At 48.1% G+C, this 27,464-nt stretch overlaps 1 protein-coding gene and 1 pseudogene across 1 annotated transcript in view; one reads left to right on the forward strand and one right to left on the reverse strand.

Annotated features, from left to right (window-relative positions):
* Nucleotides 1-3,455: 3,455 nt before the first annotated feature.
* The window catches only part of SLC36A1 (solute carrier family 36 member 1), a 48,329-nt gene continuing 24,320 nt past the window's right edge, over nt 3,456-27,464 (reverse strand). The window contains exons 7-11 of the mRNA XM_008067771.1: nt 26,964-27,182; nt 21,307-21,405; nt 18,472-18,638; nt 14,708-14,877; nt 3,456-4,162 (exon numbers count right to left, since the gene is read on the reverse strand). Of these exons, the coding sequence (XP_008065962.1) occupies nt 3,891-4,162; nt 14,708-14,877; nt 18,472-18,638; nt 21,307-21,405; nt 26,964-27,182 (927 nt within the window). The 3' untranslated portion in view covers nt 3,456-3,890. The remainder of the gene's footprint in view (nt 4,163-14,707; nt 14,878-18,471; nt 18,639-21,306; nt 21,406-26,963; nt 27,183-27,464) is intronic.
* On the forward strand, nt 5,176-5,614 carry LOC103270264 (annotated as a pseudogene).

Genomic DNA, 27,464 nt, shown 5'->3' on the forward strand with positions numbered 1-27,464 from the left:
TTGAAAAGGAAGATTTAACATATGATCCACGTGCAGAACCCAACATGAAGCCCCCAATCTCTGGCAGGACCCACATCTCTAACAAACATGCTGGAAATACACAACCGAGTGGCACATCACATGCAGTGCTGCCTGAGGATCAGGACAGGCTGCGGCTCATGTCATTCCTTATTCACACATCCATCCACATGTTTTACAGTTGAGTCGCCCGATTGCATTATTCACTGAAGCAGCTTCGACAGCATCCCCTTGGTTAAAACCAAAGGACCTGGCAATGGCAAGCACCCTCCACACTCATCTTCCCCCTGCCTCACTCTGGTGACCTCCTGGCAGTACCACGTGTGTCCTCTGGCCAGGGAATGACTCTGGGGTATAAAAGAAAAGGGAAGGAATGACACAGACTGGCGCTGTCGAAGTAAACCGCCTTGCAACTGGCTGGACTACCTGTTTAAAGGTATCGACTGTGATTTCAAAGACAAACCCTCCATTTTCCCTAATGGTCTCAGAGGTTTGTCATGTTCTTTGGAAAATTAAATTCCAAGACAGACTTGCAGCCAATCTCCTAATCAAGTCCTGCCACGAGGACTCTGTGTCTCCTCTTCAAGGAGACAGCATTGTGTTCCTACTGGGGCCAATGCTGAGGCCTGGATTAACGTTTGACCAGCTACAGTCTAAAGCCCACTGATACAGACCCCTGTTGTGAGCGATGCCCAGAGAGAGCTGTACACGAACACTGAGACGTGCACTTCCAGAAACACACGAGGCGAACATTAGTGTTAAACAGAGATGATCATCTAGGAAGGGAGACACTTGAGAAAAGTAAGACCAGAGGACTCAAGAAGAGGGCAGGGAAAAGGATTTTTCTAGCATGATTGTTGGGAATTAGCACTATCAGACTACTGATAAAACCACCAGTTCCCCTTCCATGGGGGCAGACGGTGAGCAGTGAACCCAGCTGCAGATGTGCCAGGGAAGGTGGTCTCGCTATACCTGCTGCACATTCAAACACGCCTGGCCAGGGACTGGCGGCCAGACAGCAGTACAACATAAATAATGCCACTTGGGAGCAGCAAAGAGGTCTAGGTGGAGTAGACAGAAGGTGCCAGGTCACACTCCTCCCAGCAGGCACCCGCACTGGGGAGGAGGTGCACCACCCACAGGGAGCTGGAACCTACTCCCAGCAGCGGTGCCTGGAAGAGAGAGCCACAGACCTGAGAAAGCTGCCCTCAGTTCCTGGGAATTGGGGACACAGAGCACAATGGCATCTCGCCTTTGTGGCAGCCTCCTCTCCAGAAGCCTTCGGTGTCCCTCCATGGTGAGATTCCTACTGATCCTGGTGCTTTGCCACCAGGCACTGGTGGGGGCACAGAGAAGGGCTGGGAGGCTGTACCAGCAGCACTGGGAAAAGGGCAGGGGTGCTCTGCCTCAAGACGCCCTGTGGACAGCAGATGAGGAGGAAGAGCTTCCCCCACAACTACCCTCTGGCTGGCCCTTAGATCGACTGTGCCCCAGCACAGGGCAGAAAAGCCCTCCAACTGGACCCGCCTGGCCTGGGTCTCTGAAGGAGTCATGCAATCAGGCTGGCAGTGTAGCGGGAGCCAACAGGCCTTGCCAAATCAGCTTCTGGAAGTCCTAATGCTGGACTCCACTTTCCTACACCCCACGTTTTCAGGGCCAGCAGTGACCTGCACAGCACTGAGAGCTGAGATCAGGGGACCCAGCTGTACTATATCATCTAGTCCTCAGGTCCCAGCATCACAGACCCACTCTCAGAACTCACCCAACAGCCCTACCTCGAGCTGCTCCGAGTACACAGAAGCCTCCACATGGAAGCCGAGGGCGACACAGGTATGCCCCTTCAACGGCAGCCACCTTCTCACTGGAAACAACGCCCAGCACTGCTGGGGGAGGAAAGTCGGCTGACAGCTGGGCCACCAAAGCTCCAGCTTGGACGTGGGCGATGATAGCTCTGGGTCCTCTTTGGCAACTTCTCAGCCTGAGACTTTGGAGGGCAGGGTCTCTGCTGCTCCCAGCCAGAGTCTTGGTCACATAAGCACCGGTAAGAGCCACCGAGGAACAGAAAGGGTGGGTCAACATGTCATTCATTCTCCTCAGGGAGAACATGTCAATTATGACATCTCCCCAAGCTGTTCAATTATTAGGTAGGTTAGGTGCCACTGCAATGATGGTCCCCTTTTCCTGTCCCTTTGCCTGGAAGCCGGCTCCAGTGGCTTTGGAACAGAAGAGAAAAAAAAGCTGGGGCTGTGAGGTGGTCACAGCCATACGAGCTTTGGTGAAACAGAAGCAAAATCTCTGACACATTCTGCTGCTCCCCCTTAACCAACTTCCAGGTGAGCTGAATCTCCAGCAAGCAGGAGTGGAGAGAAGGTGCCTGCTCTGCTACCTACCTACAAACATACACATGTGCCAACACGTGGGTTGAGGGGCCCTTCTGAAATACCTCCCACACCAGGAGGAAAGAAGAGGCAGCTGGACAAGGCAACGTGTCCCCCTTCCTCTGCCTCCTCTGAGGTCTGCTCCCACATCTGAAGGCTGATCCTGCCGCCAGTTGGCCCTGAGGCTGTTTCTTGCTGGGGACAGACAGGGTTCATGGCTAGTGTTCAGTGGTTCTTTCAAAGTCCAGGCCATGGGGGCAGCAGGGGGCAGGGCACCAGGTCTGCCCTAACCCCCACGAATTGTAAACAACCAAGCACCGTGCATAGTGTCAGACCAGCTGCGGTGACTTCTCTGAGCCTAATTTCACACTCTCTGCACACTGATCTCAACCTCCCATTGTGGCGACAGGGGGCGCATCATCCTGGTCCAATGGACATCAAGGGCTGCTGACCCCTTCCCTTGCCAGAGTAGAGGCTGGAAAATGGGCCTGAACACACAAAACCCCCACCTTCCACACCGCCTGTCCAGCCACCCTTCCCTGCCCAGTGCCCTTGTCATACTTCCTTTGTTACCTTTTCAGTGTGAAGCCAGGCTGGTCAACGGGAGGCAGCACCCACGCCTCCCACAGAGGTACACTTTAGATGACCCTGATTAAAGGCTTTGGGTCCTCGGCCAACAATGCTGAGGCCCTGAGCTGACATCTCCTGCAGACAGGTCCCTTCCAGCAGGAGAAGCAGAGTGAGTACAAGCTCACTGAGGAAGAACCCATTGCTAATAACCCAGGATCAGAGACAGACTCTAAAAACAAAATGCTAATTTTAAATAAAATATAAATATTTTCCGTTTAGGCAACACTTCACAACTTTTAAAACCAAAGCAGCTAAGAATATGGTATTGTGACCCACAATGAGGAATCCAGAGAGAAGTTGCCACCCTAGGGTCACAGCAAGCCAAGGAGTCAAGATTAAAAACTCCCACGAGGGGGCTGGCTTTAGAGTACCAGGTAGGTCCAGCCACCCTGGAGGCTTGAACAGGAAGAACACAGAGGTATGATATTCGGGAGAGAGAGGAGGAAGAAGTTTGGCTTTATAAGGAGGGGGAGTTCCTGCTTGGTCAGTCTAGGACTGGCCCAGGAAAGGAGAAAACATGAGGTGGGGACACTATACTTTTTAAATAAAGTGAGCTGTGCTACAGGAGGAATTAGGTGAGTAGCTTCAGAGGGAGGGAGGAGACGGTGAGGGAAAGAGGTGAAATGTTCTCAGTTAAGATAGGATCAGATAAATAACGACACCCTGTCCCTGGTGGCACCTCCTTCGTGTCTGTCCCACCCCTGCCCTCAGCCTTCCCTGACCCAGGGTACCCAGGTGCCAGGTACAGGGGTTCCTGCAAGGCCATGCTGCTTTTCTCCAGAGCCTGAACCACACCTGAGGCTGTGGGGACCGGCACGGAGACACACAGGCTGGAGTGCGTAGGTGCAAAGAGGTGCCGGGTCCCTATGCAAAGGCACGGGTGATATTGATGAAGACGGGAGCGTTGCTTGGCTGGATCAGCTCGTAGAGGGCCTCGTAAGTCCCCACCACAAAGCCCACGAAGCCCAGGAGGCTGATCAGGGCATCCTTGGCGATGATGAGGGAGCTCATGCCCTCCGAGTAATAAGTGGTGATCTCCAGGAGGGGCGGGATGATGAGGGCCAGGGCGCTGCTGCTCACGGAACCCACCAGGGAGATGACCAGGTCCAGGCGGGGGATGAGAATGGCCAAGATGCCTGCAGAGAGAGGACACGCTTGTCAAGACCACCTGGAACGGGAACGGTCCCCACAGTTCACCAGACTCAGCATCTGTCTGACTTAGAGCTGAGAACTGAGGACAACCTGACACTATCCAGTCTAAGCCCTAGGAAGTGCTCAGAGATATGGAGTCACTAATTTAAGGGTCAACTACACGGTCAGCAGAACTGGGACTGGAACTTGGATCTTCTGGCTCCGGCTCCTGGCTTCTGGCTTTTCCTGCTATAGGGCGTGACTGCCACACGTCTGCATAGAAGGAACCAAATGACATTCTAGGGCAACCTTGTCTCTGCTGAGGAGGAGGCCAATGAGCGGAAGAGGAGGAGCAGCCCTTCTGAGCAGCTGTTCACTTTCTTACCACACAGAGGCCTCCAAAGCAAACGTCTCTACTTGACTGACAAGACCCCAAATAGGGGAAAAAATCCTTCGTCTGGAAAGATACCATGAGAATCCCCATTTCAGGGTATTTTGCCCTGTGTGGGCAAAACCCCCACAATGTGTGGCAAAACCCCCACAGTGACCATATACCTCTGTCAGGACACCTAGTGGTTCCCACATCCACCTTCCCGTGTCAGGACACCCTGTGACTGCCACACTCACGTCCATGTGTCAGGACACCCCATGGCTCCCACACCCACATCCCCGTGTCAGGACACCCCGTGGCTCCCACATCTACATCCCTGTGTTGAGACACCAAGTGGCTACCACATCTATATTCCCATGTCAGGACACTCCGTGGCTCCCACATCCACGTCCCTGTGGTGGGACACCCAGTGCGCTACCACATCTACATTCCTGTGTCATGACGCCCCGTGGCTTCCACATCCACATCCCTGTGTTGGGACAGCCAGTGGCTCCCACATCTGAAGCATAACCAGGGTGAGTGAGGAAGGAGGACCCAGCAAAGACGGATGGTGCACTGCATTAGAAGTGCCACCAGCTGGGGGCCCAGGGTCGGTGGGGGCTGGCCTTCGAGCGACAGCAATGCAAGATGGCAGCCACCACGGGCTCCGGAGTAAAAGTTCCTCACAATTTCCAACTGTTGGAAGAACTCGAAGGCCAGAAAGGAGTAGCAGATGGCACAGTTAGGGTCTAGAAGGTGACGAAGACATGACACTTACAAAATGGACAGGGGTGATAACTGGGCCTCCAAGAACAATTTTTCAAAACCAAATATACAGCCTTAAAATAGAATGTGGACCTAAATACTCAGAAGCACCCCCCTTTGTAAGATTTGTAACAAAAACTAATATGAATGGAGTGAATAGTTCTAATGGAGTGGTGGACCCCAGAGTCATATCAGTGCTAGCAAAGTGGCAGAACTCGTACAGCATCGAGGTTATCATGCAGGAGCTGCGACGCCTCATGCTGTCTAAGGAGAACGTGAAACTCTCCCCCAGTCACCCGACGGACGGTGTTACGGCAACTAGGCCCACCAGCCACGGTACCTTCCCCACGCCATTGATGCAGTCTTCATTTTCCACAGTAGTAAATTTCTAGATACGTTTTGTAGACCTCAAAGTACTGGAAAGGAAGCTCCCATTCAAAGGCAATGTATCTTAAGATACTGTAAATGATACTAATTTTTTGTCCATTTGAAATATATACGTTGTGCTGTAACAAATCACCCTGTCCAGTGTAACCACTGTCCACATAGTTGAACTTCTGGGATCAAGAAAGTCTATTTAAATTGATTCCCATCACCACTGGTGGGGCACATCTAACTCAACTGTGAAACGACACATCACACAATCACCTTGCTACTGAGATTACACGGCCTAGGGTCTCTGCCTCCTCACCTCCTGCCCTCCCAGCAATGGCCTGAGCTCAGGGGCCTGTTAGAGCAGATGTGTAGGTTTCAGGTCATAGCCTATGGGACTACTGCTGGGTGTGGGGTGCTTTGCCTGTGCCCTTGGTTTCCTTCTTTATTTGTTTTTCTTTTGAGTTGGAGTCTCACTCTGCTGCCCAGGCTGCAGTGTCATGGCACACTCACAGCCACCCCAGCGACGACCTGCTGGGCTCTGGTGATCCTTCTGCCTCAGTCTTTAAAGTAGCTGGACCTACAGGCGTGCGCTACCACGTATAGCTAATTTTTGATTTATTGTAGAGTTCTCGCCAAGTTGCCCAGGAGGGTCTCGAACCCGTGGGCTCAGGCAATCCACTCGCCTTAGCCTCCCAAAGTGCTGGGATTACAGGCTGAGCCACCGAGCCCGGCTGGTTTTCTTCTTTAAATGACGCCCCCGCCAAGCCATCATCCTGTTCCCATGCTCCCCCCACCCCCGCCCTTGGCCAAAGCATAGATTGTAACCCTGCTCCTCCCCTGAGACTGCTCCCCAGAGACTGGAATTCAGGGCTTTCCACATCTCTCCGCCACCTTTCGAAGGGTGCTGCTTTCCCCCCTCCTCTGCAAGTCCCTTTCTGCACCGTCACCACCTGACACTTACCATGGCACTTCCTGGCTGTGGCCAGAAGCCATCAGGTAAGGTTGGAAAGTCTGACCTCCCTTGTTTAGTCCTGGAACCATATCTGTTCATGCTCCACCAGCCTGGGAAATGAATTTGGGGCCCTCAGCCGTGCCACCACCCTCTGCTGTCATCGTCAGCTGATGGGTTTTTTAGCTCAGGTTTTGACAGGTGAAAAGAATAGTCACCAGGATTCCTCAGACCTGCTCGCTCCTAGAGTCCTTGGTGGTTAGACTCGGAGAGAGACTGCATGAAGAAGAAGAAGACACTTGTAACCACACACGACCCTTCTGAATTGTTTTCTTTACATTTTTTTTTAAATGGCAGAAGTTTTAACAGGGCTCTCGCTCAGTCAGCCTTGCCGCCCAGCAGGGTCTAGTTTGGAATCTGACAAGTGGAACAGGAGAAGCTTGACCGCAGGGCATGCCCAGGTTTTGGTCTGCTGCTTCTCACCAGCCTCAGCAGGGAGAAGATGGACAAATGTGCACATCAGGCTGAGGCTGGGGGCCGACTCCGCACAGCCGCGCTCCCATGTTCTGTTCAGGACCACTCAGTGCGGATGAGTGGATGCATACTGAAATAAAGCAATCCATTGTGTAAAAAACAACAAAAAAAGAAGTGCCACCAGCCTCTGTGTCATTCCAGCCAGCACCAGACAGCACTGCTGGAAACAGGGGAAGTTTCCCTGACACACTCATCCTAGTGTCCCTTGGCAGATCTCAATTCTCAGATCTGCCTCCGTCAGGGTTATACCCTGGAGCGATCCTTCAGCAGTCCTTCTATGGATCAACCACTGACATCTCCACAGAGCTCAAGATTTTGGAAAGTATACAAAGAGTATACATTGTTTCAGCCCTTAGCTACATCCAAACAGAGTTGGTGACATCCTCTAAACCATGAGGGTCAAGCCTGGAGGAAAATTGGAGGTAGCAGTTGTAGGCTATGACAAAATGGCATGCTCATCCTGAGTTATCCAACATTCAACAAGAGCTGACCTGCTGTGTGACTCGGACTAAGACACTGGTCCTCTCTGGGGTCTGGGTCTCCTCTGTCTAATGTCAACCTCACAGTGATGGCTCCAGGTGGCAACTGCCTGAGGCAGCAATCAGGAAACTGAGCCCCAGGGAGAGGGTGGTATGGAAGAGACTTGGGAGTGTAGGCTGTGGACTCCGAATGCCCAGGATCTCATCCCAGTTCCACCACTCGGTGGCTACTTATTTGCACTCTAGAAGACTCATTTCCCCAACTACTAAATGGTCAGATGAGATCATTCACGTAAAGAACTCAAAGTTCTAAAAGCACATCTTAAATGCTTCAGAGGGCCGGGTGCGGTGGCTCACACTTGTGATTCAACACTATGGAAGGCAGAGGTGCGAGAATTGCTTAAGCCCAGGAGTTCAAGACCAGCTTGGGTAACATAGTGAGAGCCCATCTCCATAAAAATAAACAAATAAATGAATAAATAAATAAACGCTTTAGTGTTTGTGACTGTCATCACCAGGCCATGCTTTATAAAGGTGTGGCCCAGGCAAATCTGCTCACCCCCTGAACCTTAGGTTGTCTCCCTGGGAATGTGGTGACTGCAGTGACTTGTGTGAATACCACTGGTCCCTGAAGTCTCGCCCGACTCTGAAACCACAAGGAACTGTACAGTCCAGTTCGAGTCACTGGGGAATACGTTCTGGGATATGTCTCTCATCTCACTGATAACTGGGAGGCACATGTTCTGTTTGAGGGCAGCACAGTGGAGCCATGGGCTCCTTTCCTAGAACAGGGGATGGTGCCAAAAGGTGACTTCCCGCCCTCCTGGCTTTGTACCCCTAAAGGTTATCCCTCCAGGACCAGCCACCAGCCACAGGAGTGTCTCCATGATGCTGAAGCCCACTCAGGAGAGGGGAAGCATCTATTATCTGAGAAGCAAGCCCCCAGCAGGAAAAAAGTCAGCCCTACATGGCCCCTCCCAGCTGGAGAGTCTGTCGTCTCCCCACCTTGTATCAACAGAGATCTGTTCCACTGTAAGGGGAGGCAAGTGGAAACAGAAACAGAAGTTTGTGGGGCCAGAGTCTCTCCTCAGATTGGACAGAGATCTCCCACTTCATCATGAGGTTAATCTAAAAACTTGTTCTTGCTTTTATTACTCTGTAAGATAAGCAAACCTCATAAAAATATCCTTAACAGAGTTTTTAAACAGAAGCACACATTTCTCTTCTCGTAAAGCCTGGACCACAAGGCTACAAAGAGAAGTTCCTCTTCCTGTCCTAACTGGACCAGATACCCCCACTGCACCCTAAATCAGGCCTGACCCTGGAGATGGCAAGAGAAGGATGCCCAAGCCAAATGAGCAGCAACAGGCCTCGGTCCAACACCACGGGTATCTGTAGTGCCCCCATGGAAAATGGCCTTTGCTCATTCCAGGAGCGGCAATCAACCACTCAGAGTGATTAGGGGGCAACTAAGACCCTCCTGGCACTGAATGTCTTTATTCATGAGTGAAAGTCTTGGGAAGAGAAATTCACTAAAGTGGAGATCTCAGGAAGTAGGCCACCCCTCTCCCCATGCTCTCTACTCCCTCCTCCTCAGAAACTTCACCCATACACAGAGGAAGCTGGCCATTCCCAGTGGCAGTTACAGGGCTCTTGGCAGTTCAGCCATGGCCCATAGAAAATGGGGGGATGGGAACATCCCAAGCTAGACCACAGAATGAGTCAAGAGAGCTCCAATGGAGTTATGCAACCTATTCCCTTGGTGGAGAGGCACTGAGAACACAACCTTCAACTGCTGAAGCAATACATGGTCAACGGTCAAACTCACAGAAGGCACTGACCGGGACTCTGGAGCCTGTGGTTTGGGACCAGCATCAGAAGGAACTGACTGACATGCACATGAGAGCAGAAAGGTACTTAAAGGAACCAGCTGTGCTCACAGAAATGCCCTGGACATTTATGGCTCCCACAATGGGAAGCCCTTTCCATTTTATTATGAACTATGCTGGTAAAACTCACAGTGTTACTTTTACATGTCTAGAAATCTTCCTTTAAAATTAACAATAGCCGGATACAGTGGCTCACATCTGTAATCCTAGCACTTTGGGAAACCAAGGTGAAAGGATTGACTGAGCCCAGGGGTTCAAGACCAGACTGGCCAATTTGGCGAGACCTCATCTCTACAATAAATCAAAAAATTAGCTGGGCGTGGTGGCTCATATCTGCAGTTCCAGCTACTTGGAAGATTGAGGTGAAAGGATCACCTGCGCCCAACAGGTCAGGGCTGCAGTGGCCAAGTGTGCCACTGTACTCCAGCCTGGGTAACAGTGAGACATCGACTCAAAAAATAAATAAAAATTAAAATTAAAAAATTAACAATAGTCTTGGACAGGTATAAAATTTGATTTAGTGGGGTATGAATTTTTTTCTTAAAGCGGGATTTATTGAGAGGACGGAAAAGCTCCCAGGGCAGGAGTGGACTCGAGGGGGTTGCCCAGGAGTATTCGAGACCCACCTGGGCAACTTGGTGAGACCTCATCTCTACAATAAATTAAAAAAATTAGCCGGGTGTGGCAGCGCGCGCCTATAGTTCCAGCTACTTAGAAGGCTGAGGCGGAAGGATCGCCAGAGCCCAGCAGGTCAGAGGCTGTGGTGGCCGGGAGCAGCCACTGCACTCCAGTCTGGCAAGAGAGTGAGACTCCAACTACAGTGGAATATCATGCAGTTATGAAAGTATCAATGAAGGACATGTATACTCAGGACATAAGACTAAATAAAGTGTGCATGACAAAGTTGTTTTGTTTTGAGTCTGTCTCACTGACACCCAGGCTGGAGAAACAGTGGTTCAATCATGGCTCATCATAGCTTTTGACCTCCTGGACTCAGGCAATCCTTCCATCTCAGTCTCCTGAGTAGATGGAACTATAGGTACTTGCCACGATGCCTGGCTAATTTTTTCATTATTTGTAGAGATGAGGTCTTGCTATGTTGTCCAGGTTGGTCTTGAACTCCTGAGCTCAAGCAATCCTCCTGCCTTCACTTCCTAAAGTGCTAGAATTATAGGAGTGAGCCACCATGCTCTACTGGAGACAAAGTCAAGTGTATTCTATAGTTGCAACTGTATTTACAATGCACCCACGAGGATCAAGAGACAGAAGACAAAATGCAAAAAAAAAAAAAAATGTATAGCTGGGCACGGTAGCTCAGCCTGTCATCCCAGCATTTTGGGAGACCGAGGTGAGTGGATTGCCTGAGCCCATGGGTTCGAGACCAGCCTAGGGAACTTGGCTAGACCTCGTCTCTACAATAAGTAAAAAATTAGCCGGGCATGGTAGCACATGCCTGTAGTTCCAGCTGAGGCAGAAGGATCGCCTGAGCCCAGCAAGTCAAGGCTGTGGTGGCCGTGAGCATGCCACTGCCCTCCAGCCTGGGTGACAGTTGTGAGACTACAACTCAAAAAAAAAATTACTTTGTTAAGTCAGTGGGATACTGGGAATTTTTTCTTATTTTATTCCCAAATGTTTTTACATGTACTTTCTTTAGAGCAGTATTTTTTGTCGAAAGTTAAAATCAGGTCCTAAGTAGCTATATAGAACCACAGGATTTTGGAGTTGGGAGAAACCTCAGAGATCAGGTATCCTTCCTACCTTACATTAGGAACCTGAGGCCTTGTGAGGGTTCCCAGGGCCCCAAGCTGCACAGTTAATTAGTGATGCTGTTTTGCTTCACTGGAGCTGCACCACTAATACGTGTAAATGGCCAAAAGGTGCTAGCCAGTCACAGTGACTCATGCCTGTAATTCCAGCACTTTTGGAGGCAGAGACGAGAGGATTGCCTGAGTTCAGGAGTTTGAGACCAGACTGAGCAACATGGTGAGACCTCGTCTCTACAATAAATCAAAAAATTAGCTGGGTGTAGTGGTACATGCCTGTGGTTGCAGCTACTTAGAAGGCTGAGACAGAAGGATCATCTGAGCACAGCAAGTTAAGGCTGTGGTGGCTGTGAGCGTGCCACTGTACTCCAGCCTGGGTGACAAAGTGAAACTCCAACTTGAAAAAAAAAGGTGCTGAGCAGCTGCTCCGTCTGGACATGAAAGCATCGTGCCCTGAGAGAGCTGCTGTTTGCAATGTTTTGTAGCACGCCTTCCCAGTTGAACAGGTCTCTTAGCTCACTTGGGCTTATGTTACTGCATCTTCAACAGCAGGCTTCTGAAGTTCTCATACCTCACTCCAGTACAATGCTTCGCATGGCAAATGCCACAGAGAATTAGTAAGAATCACTGAAGGACAGGTTACAACCTCCAAGGAGTCCACAAAATGAGTCATCCTACACCTCCAGCCTCGGGTGGGGCCAGCCTCTTCCTGCCTTTTCCACACAAGGTTTGGACATAAGGTGGCCTGCTAAGCCTGCATTGCCAAAAATACAGGCTGGCAGTAAATACTGCCCCAAATGAAATCACAAAAAAATGAGCATCATTCTCTGAAATGCATGTTTCCCCCTCCTCTCCTCTCAACGGTCCAAAAGGAAGCATCACAAAGTGAGCCTCTGCCATAATATCCTTTAGGGGATGGGGTAGAGGGATAAGAAAGTTGAATTCCAAGTGGGGAAAGAAAAGAGGCTAGACCAAATACCACCTATTCCCCTTCGAGAGTGAGGAAAAGGAGAAAAAAACTGGACAAAGGGTAGGAAAACACCAGAAACAGCAATAAAACAAGCTGTCGTTAGAATTTATGAGCATAATAGAAAAAAGTCATCTACTTCAAAGATCTAAAATCACATACCAATCAACCTTGCGTCAAAAGATCTAAAAGAACAGAGAAGCAAAAAGCAAATGAACTCACATAAATACATTTAAGTTGGTGCTACCATAAAATGCCTCTGCTGAGTCCCACAATAACTTCAAAGTCTCCAGGGAAGGTAAGAGAGGCCAGGGGCTGAGATGAAGGGGCTGCCTTCTCTAATAGGATGGCAACATGGTGCTAAGTCATAACAGATCCCAGGAAAAGGAAAAAGCCAGCACATGCCCTTGGAGATCAAAAGCAGCGTGTTCGGTGAACATCATGCCACAGAGGAGAGACACAATACCCAGACAGAGCCAGGAAAAGTGAGGCGAAAACCAAGAGGCATCTAAGGATAGCGCAAGGCCTGTGACTCAGAGGCTGCTGCCTCCTGGGGGCGCAGTGGAAATAAACCTGGCAGGAAGTGTGACATATGCCACAGGGAGGCTAAGCCAGGAGGACGGGGAGGGAGAGACAGGCCCACACCACTGCCCCAGTTCGGCGGGAGCAGGAGCTGTTTAGTCAGTTGCAGCACATTTTACCTAGACAGACCTACTTTTTGCTGGAGGACCCACTTGGAAAAACAAGCAAATTATCTAAGCGATCGCCATCCTTTATGCACCCTGTGGATTCAAGAAGTGAGCCTCCGAGTTGACACCATGTCCATGTGGAAGCTGTCTTCTCAACACTTAGAGCTAATCCATCCAGGGAGGAAATACACACTTCTAGATTAAAATCTAGAGTTCAAGCACCCTATCTTACCAGCACACACTTAGGCGATTTCCTAGAAAAGCCCACTACGGCATGCTCCTTCCTTTTCTGTCGTTCTGGGAGCAGTGCCTGGCTTTTGGCAGCTCTGGGCCTGTGTTAGTGCTACGTGGGCTGTTTCTACAGGCTGGTCTAGGAGAGGGCCTGAGGGCATGATGGCAAGCAAATGCTGGACCACATTCACAGCTTTCATCCCTAAAACTTTCAACTCTGGTTAAAAAAGCAAATCATACAGATTCATCTTTATTCCAGAGACAGAGGCTCAGACTTTGTACATGAAGAAAATTCCCAGGAAAGTCAATATAATAAGCAATAAATTTTTGGCCTCAAAAGAAAAAAAACTTAAAAAAAAAAAAAGAAAGCCAAATAGAACCATAGAGCCAAAAAGGGAAATCTGTGCTTTAAGCATTTCAATTTGGAAAGCAATTACAAATCTTCTAGAAATTTAAATGAACTATTATAGACCAATTTGTTTAGGATATTTCTAGTCTACCAGAAACTGTACACACAAAAAGTTACTTTTATTTTTAAAATTTACACCAGTTTCAACCAATAGCAAAAAAGGTGAGAGCCTATCTTTGAACTCACCCACCACCTCCACCTTGGCACAAGGTTGAGGGAAGGAGAATTAAACACAGAGACAGATCAAGCACCCGGGTTAATCAACAGAAGTGTTCTGAAACATATTTGGTAAGACTGACATCAAAAAATGTCTAGAATAGGTCATAGAGGCTCAAGATAAAACCTACAGAGTAATTCTCACCCTGGAAAAACAACTGGTTGAAAAAACCAACTGACATGCGCCCTTTACAAAGTTACCTGTACCTACTTCAGAAACGGGCTCAATAGCTCCTAGAGCTTACCTGTTTCCCATGGGATGGACGCTGAATGTCTTTATCTGAATTACGACCGTCTGCACAGCACGTCATACCCTGTCTATCAATAAATGGCGGTCCTCACTCCCATGTCCCTCAGCGTACACATGTCTGTCCTCACCTTGGATCCCTGTGTACATGAGTCTATCCTCAACCCTGTATCCCTCCACATACACGTGTCTATTCTCACTCCCGTGCCCCTCAGCGTGCATGTACCTCTCCACATCCCTGCATCCCTCGATGTACATACATCTATCCTCACCCCCACGTCCCTCAGCATACATGTGTCTGTCCTCACTCCCATGTCCCTCAGCATACATGGGTCTGTCTCCACCTTTGTGTCCCTGTGTACACGTGTCTATCCTCACCCCCAAATCCCTCAGCATACATGGGTCGATCCTTACTCTTGTGTCCCTCAGCATACACAGGTCTGTCCTCACTCCCGAATCCCTCATGTGTAATTAGGTCACCTCCCTACCTGAGGCACTAATTCCATTAGTTCACTATACTTAGTGCCTCACCTTGGAAAGGGAGACCGTTGCCAGGTTTCCTGCTCCCTCAGCATAGGAGGGTTCACATGACACACGTGCTCTCTCATGCAAGTCCCAGGGAATGCGTGCCCTTTGGGGCAAGGCAGTTATTCTGCCTCCAACTCACATGTCAGGCAGACCAGCACAGTGCGCACGAACAGGTCCACCACTAACTCGCAGTGCTCGGGTGCCCGGGCCACGAAGAACGGGATGATGATCTCAGCCGGCACGTAGAACTGCAGCGCGTAGGTGAAGAAGATCCCGATGGAATACAGCAGCTTCACCGACTGGTACAGCCTGCCGAGAGGGTGGGACACGTTCACGGCCTGCTCAGCACGGTACTCATGGTCAGTCAGCGTGTACAACAGGCCCATGGCCATTGGGCGACACCTATCACAGTCACTAAGGCACATGGCCTTCAGACCCAGCAATTTCATGTCTAGGAATTTATCTCGCAGACAGACTTGACCACAGGCACAAGAGCTTACATCCATAATATTTCACTGCAGCACTATTGAAGAAGGAAAGACTGAAAGTAATGTCAATTTTAACCAACAAAGAGTGGTTGAGATAAATCACAGGATCCCACACAGCTCTTAAAATATATGAGGCAAGCTGGGTGCAGTGGCTCATGCCTGCAATCCCAGCACTTTGGGAGGCAGAGACGAGAGGACTGCCTGAGTCCAAGGGTTTGAGATCGGCCTGGGCAACTTGGTGAGACCTCGTGTCAGGAAAAAAAAAAAATTAGCTAGACGTCTGCGGTTCCAGTTACTTGGAAGGCTGAGGCGGAAGGATCACATGAGCCCAGCTGGTCGACGCTGCGGTGGCCATGAGCGTGCCACTACACTCCAGCCTGGGTGACAGAGTGAGACTCCTACTCAAAATAATAATAATAATAACAACAACAACAACATATGAGACAGAACTCTAGGTGCCAAAGTAGAACTATCTCATGAGTGAAACAAGCACAAAGCAATACAGTATCTATAGAGTCTATAATTTGTCTAGAAAGAAGAAAAAGAGAGAAAAACCACCCTAAGCTTCTCAAAAGCAAACATAAGAAACTGGGAATCTGGTTGCCTCTGAAACAGAAAATTATAAAACTGGGAACTGGGGTGGAGGTCAAGGCTGAACATTTAATGTTCTTTGTACACCTTCTGAAAATCTGAATCTTTGCCATTGGCATATGGATGCATATGCTTTCAAAAATAAAACAAATTAAAAATACAATTAAAATGTAGCAAGCCTACTTGTATCCTTCCCATCCGAGCCTGCGTGCCCAAGAATCTGATGTGACCACACAAGACCAAGAGACAGGAGCAGAATCATCCTCTACGTTCCACGATGGCCCCTTCCCCCCACCACTCCATGAAGCAGCCTCCAAGATTGTTCACCCTCTGTGGCCTATCCCTAGCTTATCACCCCAGGGCCCCAACTGCACAGATAGGAAAAAGTCTGTGATCAAACAGTACTGACTTGGCCCTTAAAGAGTTACCCTGCCTCTAAGCAAAGCTCTGTTCAAGTCAGACATGTTCAGCAGCAAGAAACTTTTGGCCTCCCTTGTTGGGAATCTGTCTAAATGTGGTCATCTAGTCATAGTGTGTGCATAATGTACACTGAGTTTCCCTGTGGCTGGCCTTAAAGCACAGAAGATGTTCTTATGCTATATGCAGAACACTCTGGGAAAGACTGAGTTTGGTCAAAGGTCTTACTTGTTCCAGGAATAAATAATAAAAAGTCTTTGGAAAAACCAGCTGCTGGCTCTATAATTAAACTCAGAGCAGCCCCAAAGCCCTCTGCAGTGCTGTGGAGTCTGGAAACAGGAGAGTGACACCTGCAGGGACAGCCAGATGAACTGCCCCTGAATAGAGGCAGAAAGATCAGAGCAGCTAGCTGGGCTTGGGGTATCAGGAAAGAAGGCAGATGCTCGCCTATGCTCCGATCACATGGGCTGCTGCTACGCTCCTGATTCTTCTTTTTAATTTAAAATGTTTTAAAATATTTTATTTTAAAGATGTGTGGTACAATTCAGGGTCAGATTTTTTATCTTCCGGAGGAAGGTAGCAGCTACACCAAGCTGCCTCCTGCCGTGTTCCTCTTGGAAGGGCAGGACCTTTGGAAATGTAAAGCAGGCACCAGATGGATATGCCCATGACCCTGATCCTGACTCAAACATTACACGCGGTACACATGTACTGAAATAGCACGTGTACGCCTTAAATAGGTAAAGTTATTATGAATAGGCTTAGAAAGAATTTTAAAATAATTAAAAAGTAAAAGCAGGTACCAGAGACAGACTTTGAAAGCAATGGCCCATTTCAGGGCTCCCTTGGCTGACTGTGCAGCAAACGGAATCCCCAGACCCTGCTGATGAGGGTGTCCCTTGGTAGACTTTGACACTACTGAATAAGAATTATTCTCAACATCCTCAATCTCACCCCACCAAAGTCTCAGTGACCAGAGTTCTAAAAAGCACACTGAGGTCTATTCCATACCACCCTGAACGTGCCTGATCTCATCTGATCTGGGAAGCTAAGCAGGGCCAGGCCTGGTTAGTACTTGGGTAGGAGACTGCCTGGGAATACTGGCTGCTGTAGGTTTAAAATAAAATAGAATAAAAAGCACATCCAGGCAGGACTGAAAGGTCATTCTGCTCCCGGGCACTCTGCAAGCTTCTCGGCGTCTACTCACAGCTGCTCTCCACAATGAGATTGTTAATCTTCAAAACAGCATGGCTGCTTAGCACATGCCGAGACTTGTGTCTTTTCAGGAGCCTTTCCATATGCCTCCGAGTTTCCCTAGAACACATCCACCAGTGCAAGTGAGGTGCAAAGGACTCCTGCACCCCCCTGGCATGGTCAGAGGCTCCGCTGCACAGACTGTGACTGCCAGGGAGAACACACTGACACAGAAAACCAAATCCAGGTTTGTCCCCCTCTGCCTGTCTATTTGGTTTAAGGTGAATGGACTGGACACTGGGCCCTTTTGGGCTCAGGATTTCCAAGAAGAAATGGCTGGCTGGACATATGGCTTATGCCTATAACCTCGGCACTTTGGGAGTCTGAGGCAAGAGGATTGCTTGAGCCCAGGAGTTCGAGACTAGCCTAGGCAATATAGTGAGACCTCATCTTTACAAAATAAAAATAAAAATAGCCAGGCAAGGTGGTGTAGTTCCAGCTACCAGGGAGGCAGGCTGAAGTGGAAGGATCGAGTTTCCCTAGGACACATCCACCAATGCAAGTGAGGTGCAAAGGACTCCTGCACTCCCTTGGCATGGGCCGAGGCTGTGGTGAGCCATGACCTGCACTACTGCACTCCAGCCTGGGTAATAGAAAAATAAAGAAAAAAAGGGCCGGGCTCGGTGGCTCAGCCTGTAATCCCGCGCCTTTGGGAGGCTGAGGTGAGTGGATTGCCTGAGCCTGCGAGTTCGAGACCTGCCTAGGCAGTGAGACCTCATCTCTATAATAAATCAAAAAATCAGCTGGGCGTGGTAGCGCATGCCTGTAATTCCGGCTACTTGGAAGGCTGAGGCGGAAGGATCGCCGGAGCCCAGCAGGTCGAGGCTGCGGTGGCCGGGAGCGGCCACTGCACTCCAGTCTGGGCAACAGAGTGAGACTCCAACTCAAAAAAAAAAAAAAAAAGAAAAAAAGGAAGGAAGGAAGGAAATGTTCAAAAAGGAAACATCAAAATAAAAAAGGAGAAATGGCCTATCCGTCATCTGATCAGACAATGGCTTCAGCAGAAGCCTCTGTGGGAGTTACCCATCCAGACAGAATGAAGTTCAGGGTGGCCCTGAGGGCTGGCGGTGGCTGGAGATGGCTGCTAGAGTGAAGTGACCCATCAATTCTTGACAAAATGTAGGGCCCCAGGCTTCCGCCCTCTGCCACCTACCAGCAGTTAGGCAGGTTGAGGGTGATGCTGCCTTGGATGTTAGCTCCAAACTGCAGGTACCCCAGACACCCCAGGCTGATGTAGAGGGCAGTTATGATGATCATTCCCCCATACAGGATGAGTGGAAACTTCTGGGGATCCTTCATTTTGTTTTCGAGGGGCAGAACCTATAAGAGGTTTCACGAGAGACAAGAGAAAGCACAGAAAGAAGCCAAATTAGTGGCCAACCAAAAGCCAATATCATCAGAGAAAAGTAACTTCTTTATCCCCAGGTTTCCCCAAAAGCCTATCTGCTCCTTACCAGACAAATGAACAGAAAGAAGTTATTTCATCAGAAGTTACACTGTCAGGACCAGAAGGGACTCCACAGTTACTGCCTCCCAGGAAGTACCAAAAAGTAAGGGTGAGGTTGTGCAGGACACAAGTCCCGCACCCCCAGCCCAGGCCAATTCTGTTCTGCTCAGGATCCCTATGGACTGGGAAGGCCTTTGCCCCTGGCATGGCACAGTTGCACGGCAACCAGAAGGCCTTCTAACATCATGCCCACTTGGCACCTCACCTGAGATCACAGCTTCCTGCTAGCCTGTCTGAAGAATGCAAAAGCTAGGTCAGGGAAAACTGACCTCTACAGGGGCAGGGAAAGACAAGTTAAACCTCCATGTTAGAGGATCTCGAGACCTGGGTACTTTACAAAGTCACTTCCAGACTCCCATTTATTTTTAAATTTTACATTCAGAAGGTACACGTGCAGTTTTGTAGAGTGGGTACACTATGTGATGGTGAGGTATGAACTTCTGTTGAACCCGTCAACCAAAGAGTGAGCATGGTACTGAACGGGTCATCTGTCGACCCTTGTCCCCCTCCTCCCTCTCCCCTTAAGAGTGTCTGTTGTTCTGTCTCTATCAGACTCCCATTTCAAATCAGCAATCTTTACTGTCTCCTTTGGCATAACAGGAGACACTCTCACTTTGGTGAAAGCAAAGGAAAGGCCCCTTATGCCAAGGAGGCCATTAGGAGTGGAAACAGTGGGTGTCACACAGAAGACCTTTGCAGGCTGCCATCAACTGGATCCGGCACGGCCAGCGAGGAAAAGCAACACTGGGCAATGTCTAGCTGCCTGCAAACTCTCTCTGACCTTGTCATCACACTATTTTGCTGCAGCACCTGTGGCCACAAGGGACAACACATCTGTGCTGTGAACATGAATGCTGTGATCCTGCCACAGGCCGGGCTCCCAGGGTGCCCCACCCTGTAATTCCACCTGGCCCTGCACCCCCCACCAGCTCCAGGGGCTCAAATTTCCATTAATCCACACCCACTGGAGACAGCTTCCAAATTCATCCGTCAGTTTCCTGCATATTAGGAGCACGAAGAGACTGGGGGCAGGGTGCCCACCTCCTCCATGTCCTCTCTGGCCTGGGACAGTTGCAGGGACACAGAGTGTATAGTAAATATACGGCGTGCAGCCTGGCATGACCCTGACACACTGAGTACCCTTCAATCCCAAACTAAGAGTCAAGATAGCAGTGTTCTTGCTCTGTTGTAAAAATGGAAAACAAAGAAAGCTTGAAGTAACAGATGATGATGCTTACAGAATGACTTGGTCAATGATCTCTTGGCTAATAAAATGATGCAGAGAACAATTTCTCTACTGTGTTGCTAGGGGAAATGGATAAAAATTTAGTACCATGCCTCTTAAGAGCCCAGGGTCTCTGGGCATCTTTCTATAGTTTTTCAACCCCTTCGTCAAGGCCTGAGTTCTTGGGACATTTTTCTCACTGCTGAAATATGTCGTTCCTCCCCCCTCCTCCCAGCCCGCCCCCCCCAGCAGCAGTGAGTGAAAGAGACAGTCTTGGGCAAGACCCAAGAAGAGCACAGGGAAGGGTTTAAAACCTCAGGACAATCTATGATTTACACACAATCACTCCAAAAGTCTCCCCTTACCCCCAGACCCCCCACCCCGTGATGTCCGAGCCTGAACACATTCCATCAACACACCCATTCCATCCACACCATCTAGGTGATTCCTTGGGATTATGACCAAAAAGCTTCTGGGTTTTCTTAAAAGTACATATGGTGCTAAGGAAATCAAACAGGGAGAAAAAGAAATTCCATGAAAGGAGAAGGGTCTGCCCACAGCCAAGCCCTTGGCCAGGAGAGCTACTAATCTTCTTCAGAGAAGAATTCTGTATCTTTTGTTATGAAAAATGCAAGCACAAATCAAATTAGGTTCAAATGAGTGGCAGATTCCTCTTTAGGAAAAGTTTGGTAAAATCACAGCAAGGATGGAGAGACGCAGGGCCACTCATTCATACATGTAGAAAGCACACCACACCAATGCTCCAGGGCAGAGAAACTATTCAGACATTTATTGATTCAATAATAAAATCAGTAACACTATTAACAAAAATGCATTAAACATTTACCATGAGTCCCACATATCCTTCAATCTGAACAACTACGAGTCAATAGCCCACCTTTCAGGAGCACACAACAGGCTCTGGGAGGTGGGCTTTGCTCAACCTGGGCAGAGCCAGGACTCACCCCAAAGTCACCTGACCCTGGACCCCACATTCCGGACTGTCTGCAGTACTGCTACTGCACACACAGGAGACAAGTATGCAGTGGAGGGGTCTTGAGTGTAAACATTTCAAAACTGCACAAATTTATTTTCAAAAAGTGGAGCTGGGAAACTTCAAGGGAACCCCTGAAACACTATTCACTAACTGGCCAGTAAGACTCAGGGGATAATTTCTAACAGTGGTTCCTTGAAGCAGAACTCAAGGACATCAAGGGATCAGAGAACACAGGCTCAAATCACAGTTCAACTCTTACCATCCCGATGCCCTCAAACGCAAAAATGGCCGTGCCGAAGAAGAGAGGGTATGTCTTCCAGGGGGCCACCAAGGGGAGATGGCTGGGGTCTGGGATCCTCTGAAACAGAGAAAGTAGAACAAAGCAAAAGGCTATACAGAGACTCAAAATTTGAACCCCAAATCAGAAAGGCCACACTTGTTAATAAATCCAAGATTCTCTAGAGAGAGAAAGTCTTGATACCCGACAGATTACTTGGGGAGATTTAGCCTCTATTTTTTCTCTTTCCTACTTGTTTTTGGGAAAGACAAGCCCAATGTACTATAAACAACTCACATGTTGGAGCTTGCATACAAAGAGTCACACTGTTTCAGTAATTAATCCCATCCCAGAAATATAATCCAAGCAGAAAAGAATCAAAAAATGAAAAAAAGTTGAGCAAAGCTACATAACAAAGTGATTGGAAACAACCAACATCCTCCCAAATAAGAGACCAGTTAAGTAATTAACCACACACCAGCTATGCCACAGAATATGATGCAACATTTAAAAAGTAAAAATTTAACTAAGTAAAATGTATAAAACATGAAATACCAGTGAGAAAAAAAGCTTTTGATTTATATATTCACTATGATACAACTACATAAACACCCCACACACAAAGGGAGGGAAGATGGTGGATTTTGCGATTGACTCTTTTCCTTTCTTCTTTTCTTCTTCTTTTTAAAATTTTTTTTTTTTGAGTTGTAGTCTCACTCTGTCGCCCAGGCTGGAGTGCAGTGGCATGCTCACGGCCACCCCAGTGTCGACCTGCTGGGCTCCAGCAATCCTTCCACCTTAGCCTTCCAAGTAGCTGGAACTACAGGTGCGCACTACCACGCCTGGCTAATTTTTTGATTTATTGTAGAGACAAGTTCTTGAGTTGCCCAGGCTGGTCTCGAACCTGTGGGCTCAGGCAATCCACTCACCTTGGACTCCCAAAGTGCTGGGATTACAGGCTGAGCCACTGAGCCCAGCCTGTTTTTAGAACTCTTATCAATGAACTTGAGTACTTGGAAAATATCACAGGAGTGTTGAAACATTTGGAAAAAATAGCAAAAAGAGCATTTTTTTAAAACAGGCAACAACAAAAATAGGCAACTGTTAACTGCAGGAACAACATAAGGCAGTAGAAGCAGGAAGTGTGGTCACAAAATCCTCCACTGAACAACAGTTTCCAGTAACAGACTGGAGAATGAGCAGGATGGGGGGGTAGGGATTCGAAGGCTGCTGTCCTTTTTGAATTTGGTTTTTTAAACCATGCACATACGTTGCTTAGGTTACTATAAGAGTTTATTTTAAAACTGCTTTTTACAATGCTTTAAAATCTATTTAACTATATAGGTATTTAGACAAATATGAGGCATGCTCTAATGGGGTCAGAATAATATCAGGCAAACAAAAGGAGATCTATTATTAATCTCTGTTACAGGCTTCTCTCTGAAAGATTTCAAAGCAACTATAGCCTTTTGAAAAAATTAAAAAATGAGGCCAAGTATGCTGGCTCATGTCTGAGTCCCAACAATTTTGAGAGGCCAAGGCAGGAGGATCACCTGAGTCCAGGAGTTCGAGACCAGCCTGGGCAATACAGCAAGATCCTTTCTCTACAAAAAATTTGAAAATTAGTTAGGCATGGTAGCGCACACCTGTAGACCCAGCTACTGGGGAGACTGAGGCAGGCGGACTGCTTGAGCCCAGGAGATCGAGGCTGCAGCAAGTTATGACTGCACCATGAAATCAGTTAGACTTCTTTATAAGAAGCATTTCAATACCTGAAATGAAGACAGTCTAAGAAGTATTTCTGCTCTACATTGGGAATTGAGTGTGAGACTGCCCGTAATTATTCCTGAGTCACAAATGGAACACAGTTCCTGGGAATAGGTGCTACCTGTCAGTTAGCAGACAAATCTAGCCCAGTTCATATATCAGATCAGGCTGAAGGATCAGATAGGGATTTCACAATGCATGTCTATGGGGGCTGTGGGAATGAGGCCAGCAGAGGAACGTATAATTCTACAGACTTACAGATTGCTGCTGACTTACAACCCAACCAACTAAATGGGAAAGGTTTAATTTACAAAGAAACATACAAACTAAAATTGGCTCATTATCAACATATCTCCTCAATTCTACAATACAGTAAGTCTTCACTTAACGGCATGCAATAAACTGCAACTTTAAGCAAAATGATGTACCATCATTTCCTTCAACGTCATTTTGTTGTAACATTGATAAGAAAAAAACTGATTTCCTTATATATCACTTCACTTAAAGTCGCAGTTTCCAAGAACTGATCAACAACGTTAAGTGAGGACTTATTGTACTGTCAATTCTAATAATAGCAGCTTTGTGAGAAAATGCTGTTAAATGTGCATATCGATTACAAGATGTACTCCAACTGGGGAGTCACTATAACTGTGTAGAAATGCATCCCAGGCTGGGCACAGTGGCTCACGCCTGTAATCCGAGATTAAAAAATTAGCCAGGTGTGGTGGCATGCACCTGTAGTTCCAGCTACTTGGGAGGCTAAGGCAAAAAGGATTGCCTGAGCCCAGGCTGCAGTGAGCCACGACTGTATCTCTGCACTCCAGCCTGGATGACAGAGTGAGACTCCCATCTCAAAAACAAAACAAAGAAACGCAGCTCAGAAGCACAGTGAGTGATAAGATACTGGGAGCCCCTCCAGGCAAGGCACTCTGCCCAGAATGGTGCCATTCGTCCCTCCACACGTGAAGGCATGGGGACACCTAATCAGGTGGAAACCCTGGTCTGCCTCCTAAGATGGCATGTGTTTGAGGAGCAGGAGTATCCGTCACATCCATGCTCAGGGTTAGGGGAAATGTTCAGAAACATTGAACAGTAGAAGAATCCACATGGTAAGTGGGCAAAACACCAAAACAGAACAACAGAAACAAAAAGCAGAGGGCACAGCTTGAAAATGACCTGGATAGAGCACGGCCTGCTGTAGACCACACTGAAATGATACAGTGACCCCACTGTGGGCAGTGACAATGCTGACTCACAGCAAGCCTCCCTCCCATGCTGTACCCAGGCAGGCCGCACTACCTGATCACAGCTTCCGGCTAAGCCAGAGGCAGGCTCAGAACTGCTCTCAAGAAATCAGCAGGGCTGCCTCCATGCACAGACATCCCTCTGAATGTGGGTTGTACTACATGTGGACAGTGCCCTGGATGCGGGTTGCACTACATGCAGACAGTGCTCTGGATGAATACTATCAGTCAGCTGAGACTGAGACGCTACAGGAATCTGAATTCTCATCCCAGCCCTCTGGTCATGGCAACCACCACAGTCCAACTGCATGCCATGGTGTAGAATTCGATGCAGCATGTGTTTCTGTCTATGGGAGGTGGCTTCACCCCATCACTAAACGTCCACTAGAGTGTCCTGGGCACTCTTGAGAGCACTAATTACAAAATGAAATACTGGGTTATTGACCCTTCTTTATGTGATCATGGAAATGATCAATTGTGCGTTCACAGGCCTTTCTTCCAGTCCCTTAAAAAGTGGAACACGGAGAGCTATTTATTTTACGTTTTATAAATAGTACTGCAGAAGAAGAGTCAGTATCTTCCACTTATCTGAGGAAAAAAGTCAGTGCTCACCGAGAACAACGTTAATCTAAATTCATAATGTCATTTCCTTAGCACAGGAAGTTCGCTTTGTATGACCCACTGTTTTCCTGGAAACCACATCAGTGGGTAACTGGGTCACGGGTAAACAGAGCATGTGAAACGAGATAATATTCACTGTCAGACTGAGCAAAGTGTAAAAGACTGATGTGCCCAGTTTTGGCGAGGGCAGAAAAACAGACACGTACTGTGGATGAGAGTCTCAGGAAATTAGGACACAGCTTTCAGAAAAAGCAACTTGGCAATGAAAAGAATCCCAAAGTACATAGTCTTCAGCAATCACACCTCTAGATATGTACCTTTTTTTGTTTGTTTTTTGAGTCGGAGTCACACTTTGTCACGCAGGCTAGAGTGCAGTGGTACACTCAAGGTCACTGCAGCCTCGACCTGCTGGACTCAGGCGATCCTTCTACCTCAGCCTTCCAAGTAGCTGGAACTACAGGTGTGCACCACCACAACTGGCTAATTTTGTGATTTATTGTAGAGACAAGGTCTCGCCATGTTGCTCAGGCTGGTCTCGAATCCCCGGGCTCAGGCAATCTTCTTGCCTTGGCCTCCCAAAGTGCTGGAATTATAGGCATGAGTCACCGCGCCCGGCCTATATACATATCTTAGAGAAGCATGTATACATGTCCACAAGGAGGAACATATAAGAACATTCATTAAAATAATAATACTAAACGTTGGCGCTGACTGGGAACTGGGTAGATAAAGTACAGCACATCTATCTCCATGAGACCATGTCACAATTAGAAAGAAGCAGAGTGGGAATATCAACCTGAAAAGCTCTCTCAGGCATTTTCAAGGTGAAAAAAAGCAAGGTTAGGTGAACACCACATAAAATTTTTTAAAATTATGTTTAAAAAATGAAAAAAACATTTTATTTTATGCATGTCTCTATATACTTAGTGTGTGCATGCATCATAGGATTTAGAATGAGACAGACCAATAGAATCACACAGAGTGGGTCCCTGGGAGGAGCCTGGGGTGGGGCTGTGGTATTCTAGGAGCATTTGTGTTGTCTGTATTATAACTGAATATGTATTGCTATGTTATTTGGGAAATTAAATGTAAATATCTTTATTAAAGTTTTTTTTTTTTTTTGACAGGTTCTCAGTCAGGCTGGAGTGCAGTGGCACGAACCTGGCTCGCTGCAGCCTCGACTTCTTAGACTCCCAAGTAGCTGGTACTACAGACATGTCCAGCTAATTTTTAAAAAATTTTGTAGAGACGAGGTCTCACTTTGTTGGCCAGGCTGGTCTTGAACTCCTGGGCTCGAGTGATCCTCCTGCCTCAGCCTCCCAAAGTGCTGGGATTACAGGCATAAACCACCCTGCCTGGTCCCTTTTTAATGTTTTTTTTTGGATTCCCCTGCTTTCACTCTTTTCCCTTCCTTGAGGCTTGGCCACATGCACTGTCCTTCTCACAGACCTACAGTGTTGAAGCACGTTTTCCTCAGCCTGCCTTCTTCCTGTCTACACTGGATGTTCTCTCACACCACACAACACACCCCACGTGGACTAAGTTGAGGGGGACATATAAAACTGGAGCTGGTCAGGAATTACTGTATCTAAACACAGGTTAGAAAAATTGATTTTTATTTTCATCTTGACATTTCCCCCTACTTCCTTATTGTATATAATAACTACATATTAACCATCTAATTGAAAAAAGTCTAAGCCAGTGATCTCTGGGGTGATTCTGCCCCCAGGGATGTGTGGTCATGTCTAGAGACATTTTTGGTGTCACACCTCGGGGAGTGGTTGCTCTTAGCACCTAACGGGTAGAGACCAGGGATGCTGTGAACATCTGACAAAGCACAGGACAGCCCCACAGCAAATGACTGCCTGGCTCCAGATGTCAACAGTGCTGGGGTTAAGATCCTCTCATCTAAATATGCCATGAGTCACACATAACTGTTTATATCCACTTCCTTGTCTTGCTCCTTGATATATTCCATCGAAGACAGGGGAGGGTCTAGGCTCATACCTGAACAATGAACTGGTAGATCATCACCAGGCTGACCAGCATGCTGATGTTGGCCAACAGGGAGAAGACGGACAGTGCGCGGAGGTTCCGGACGAAAACCAGCAGCACCAGCAAGGGCAGGAAGGCGAGCATGTAGAGCCGCGAGTCCATGGTGGGCGTCAGAATCACCGTCTCGTTGTTGTGGCAGTTGTTGGTGGTCCCGTTGGCCGCTTCTATCACCTAGAATGAGGGGAAGGAAGGAAGAGGAAAAGTCTCCAACGACAAAGGCCAATGGATTCCCTGCTGGAAGAGGGAAGAGGCTCCTGAGGACAGCCTCAGGTGTGGGAACACAGTCTTTCAGTCATCCTGGCCAGTAACAACCCAATGGCCGGAGCTGGGTTGCAGCATATCTACCTCGACAGGAGGATGGCTGGAGGTTTTCTATGTCCTGGGTCTTTTGATGAGAACCAAGCAGAAGACACGGTTCTATGTAAAGTGTTAATACCTTAATCTTTTTGTTGA

This window comes from Carlito syrichta, unplaced genomic scaffold, assembly GCF_000164805.1.
Source record: "Carlito syrichta isolate Samal-C Ts95f unplaced genomic scaffold, Tarsius_syrichta-2.0.1 Scaffold107891, whole genome shotgun sequence".
Classification (NCBI taxonomy): domain Eukaryota; kingdom Metazoa; phylum Chordata; class Mammalia; order Primates; family Tarsiidae; genus Carlito; species Carlito syrichta.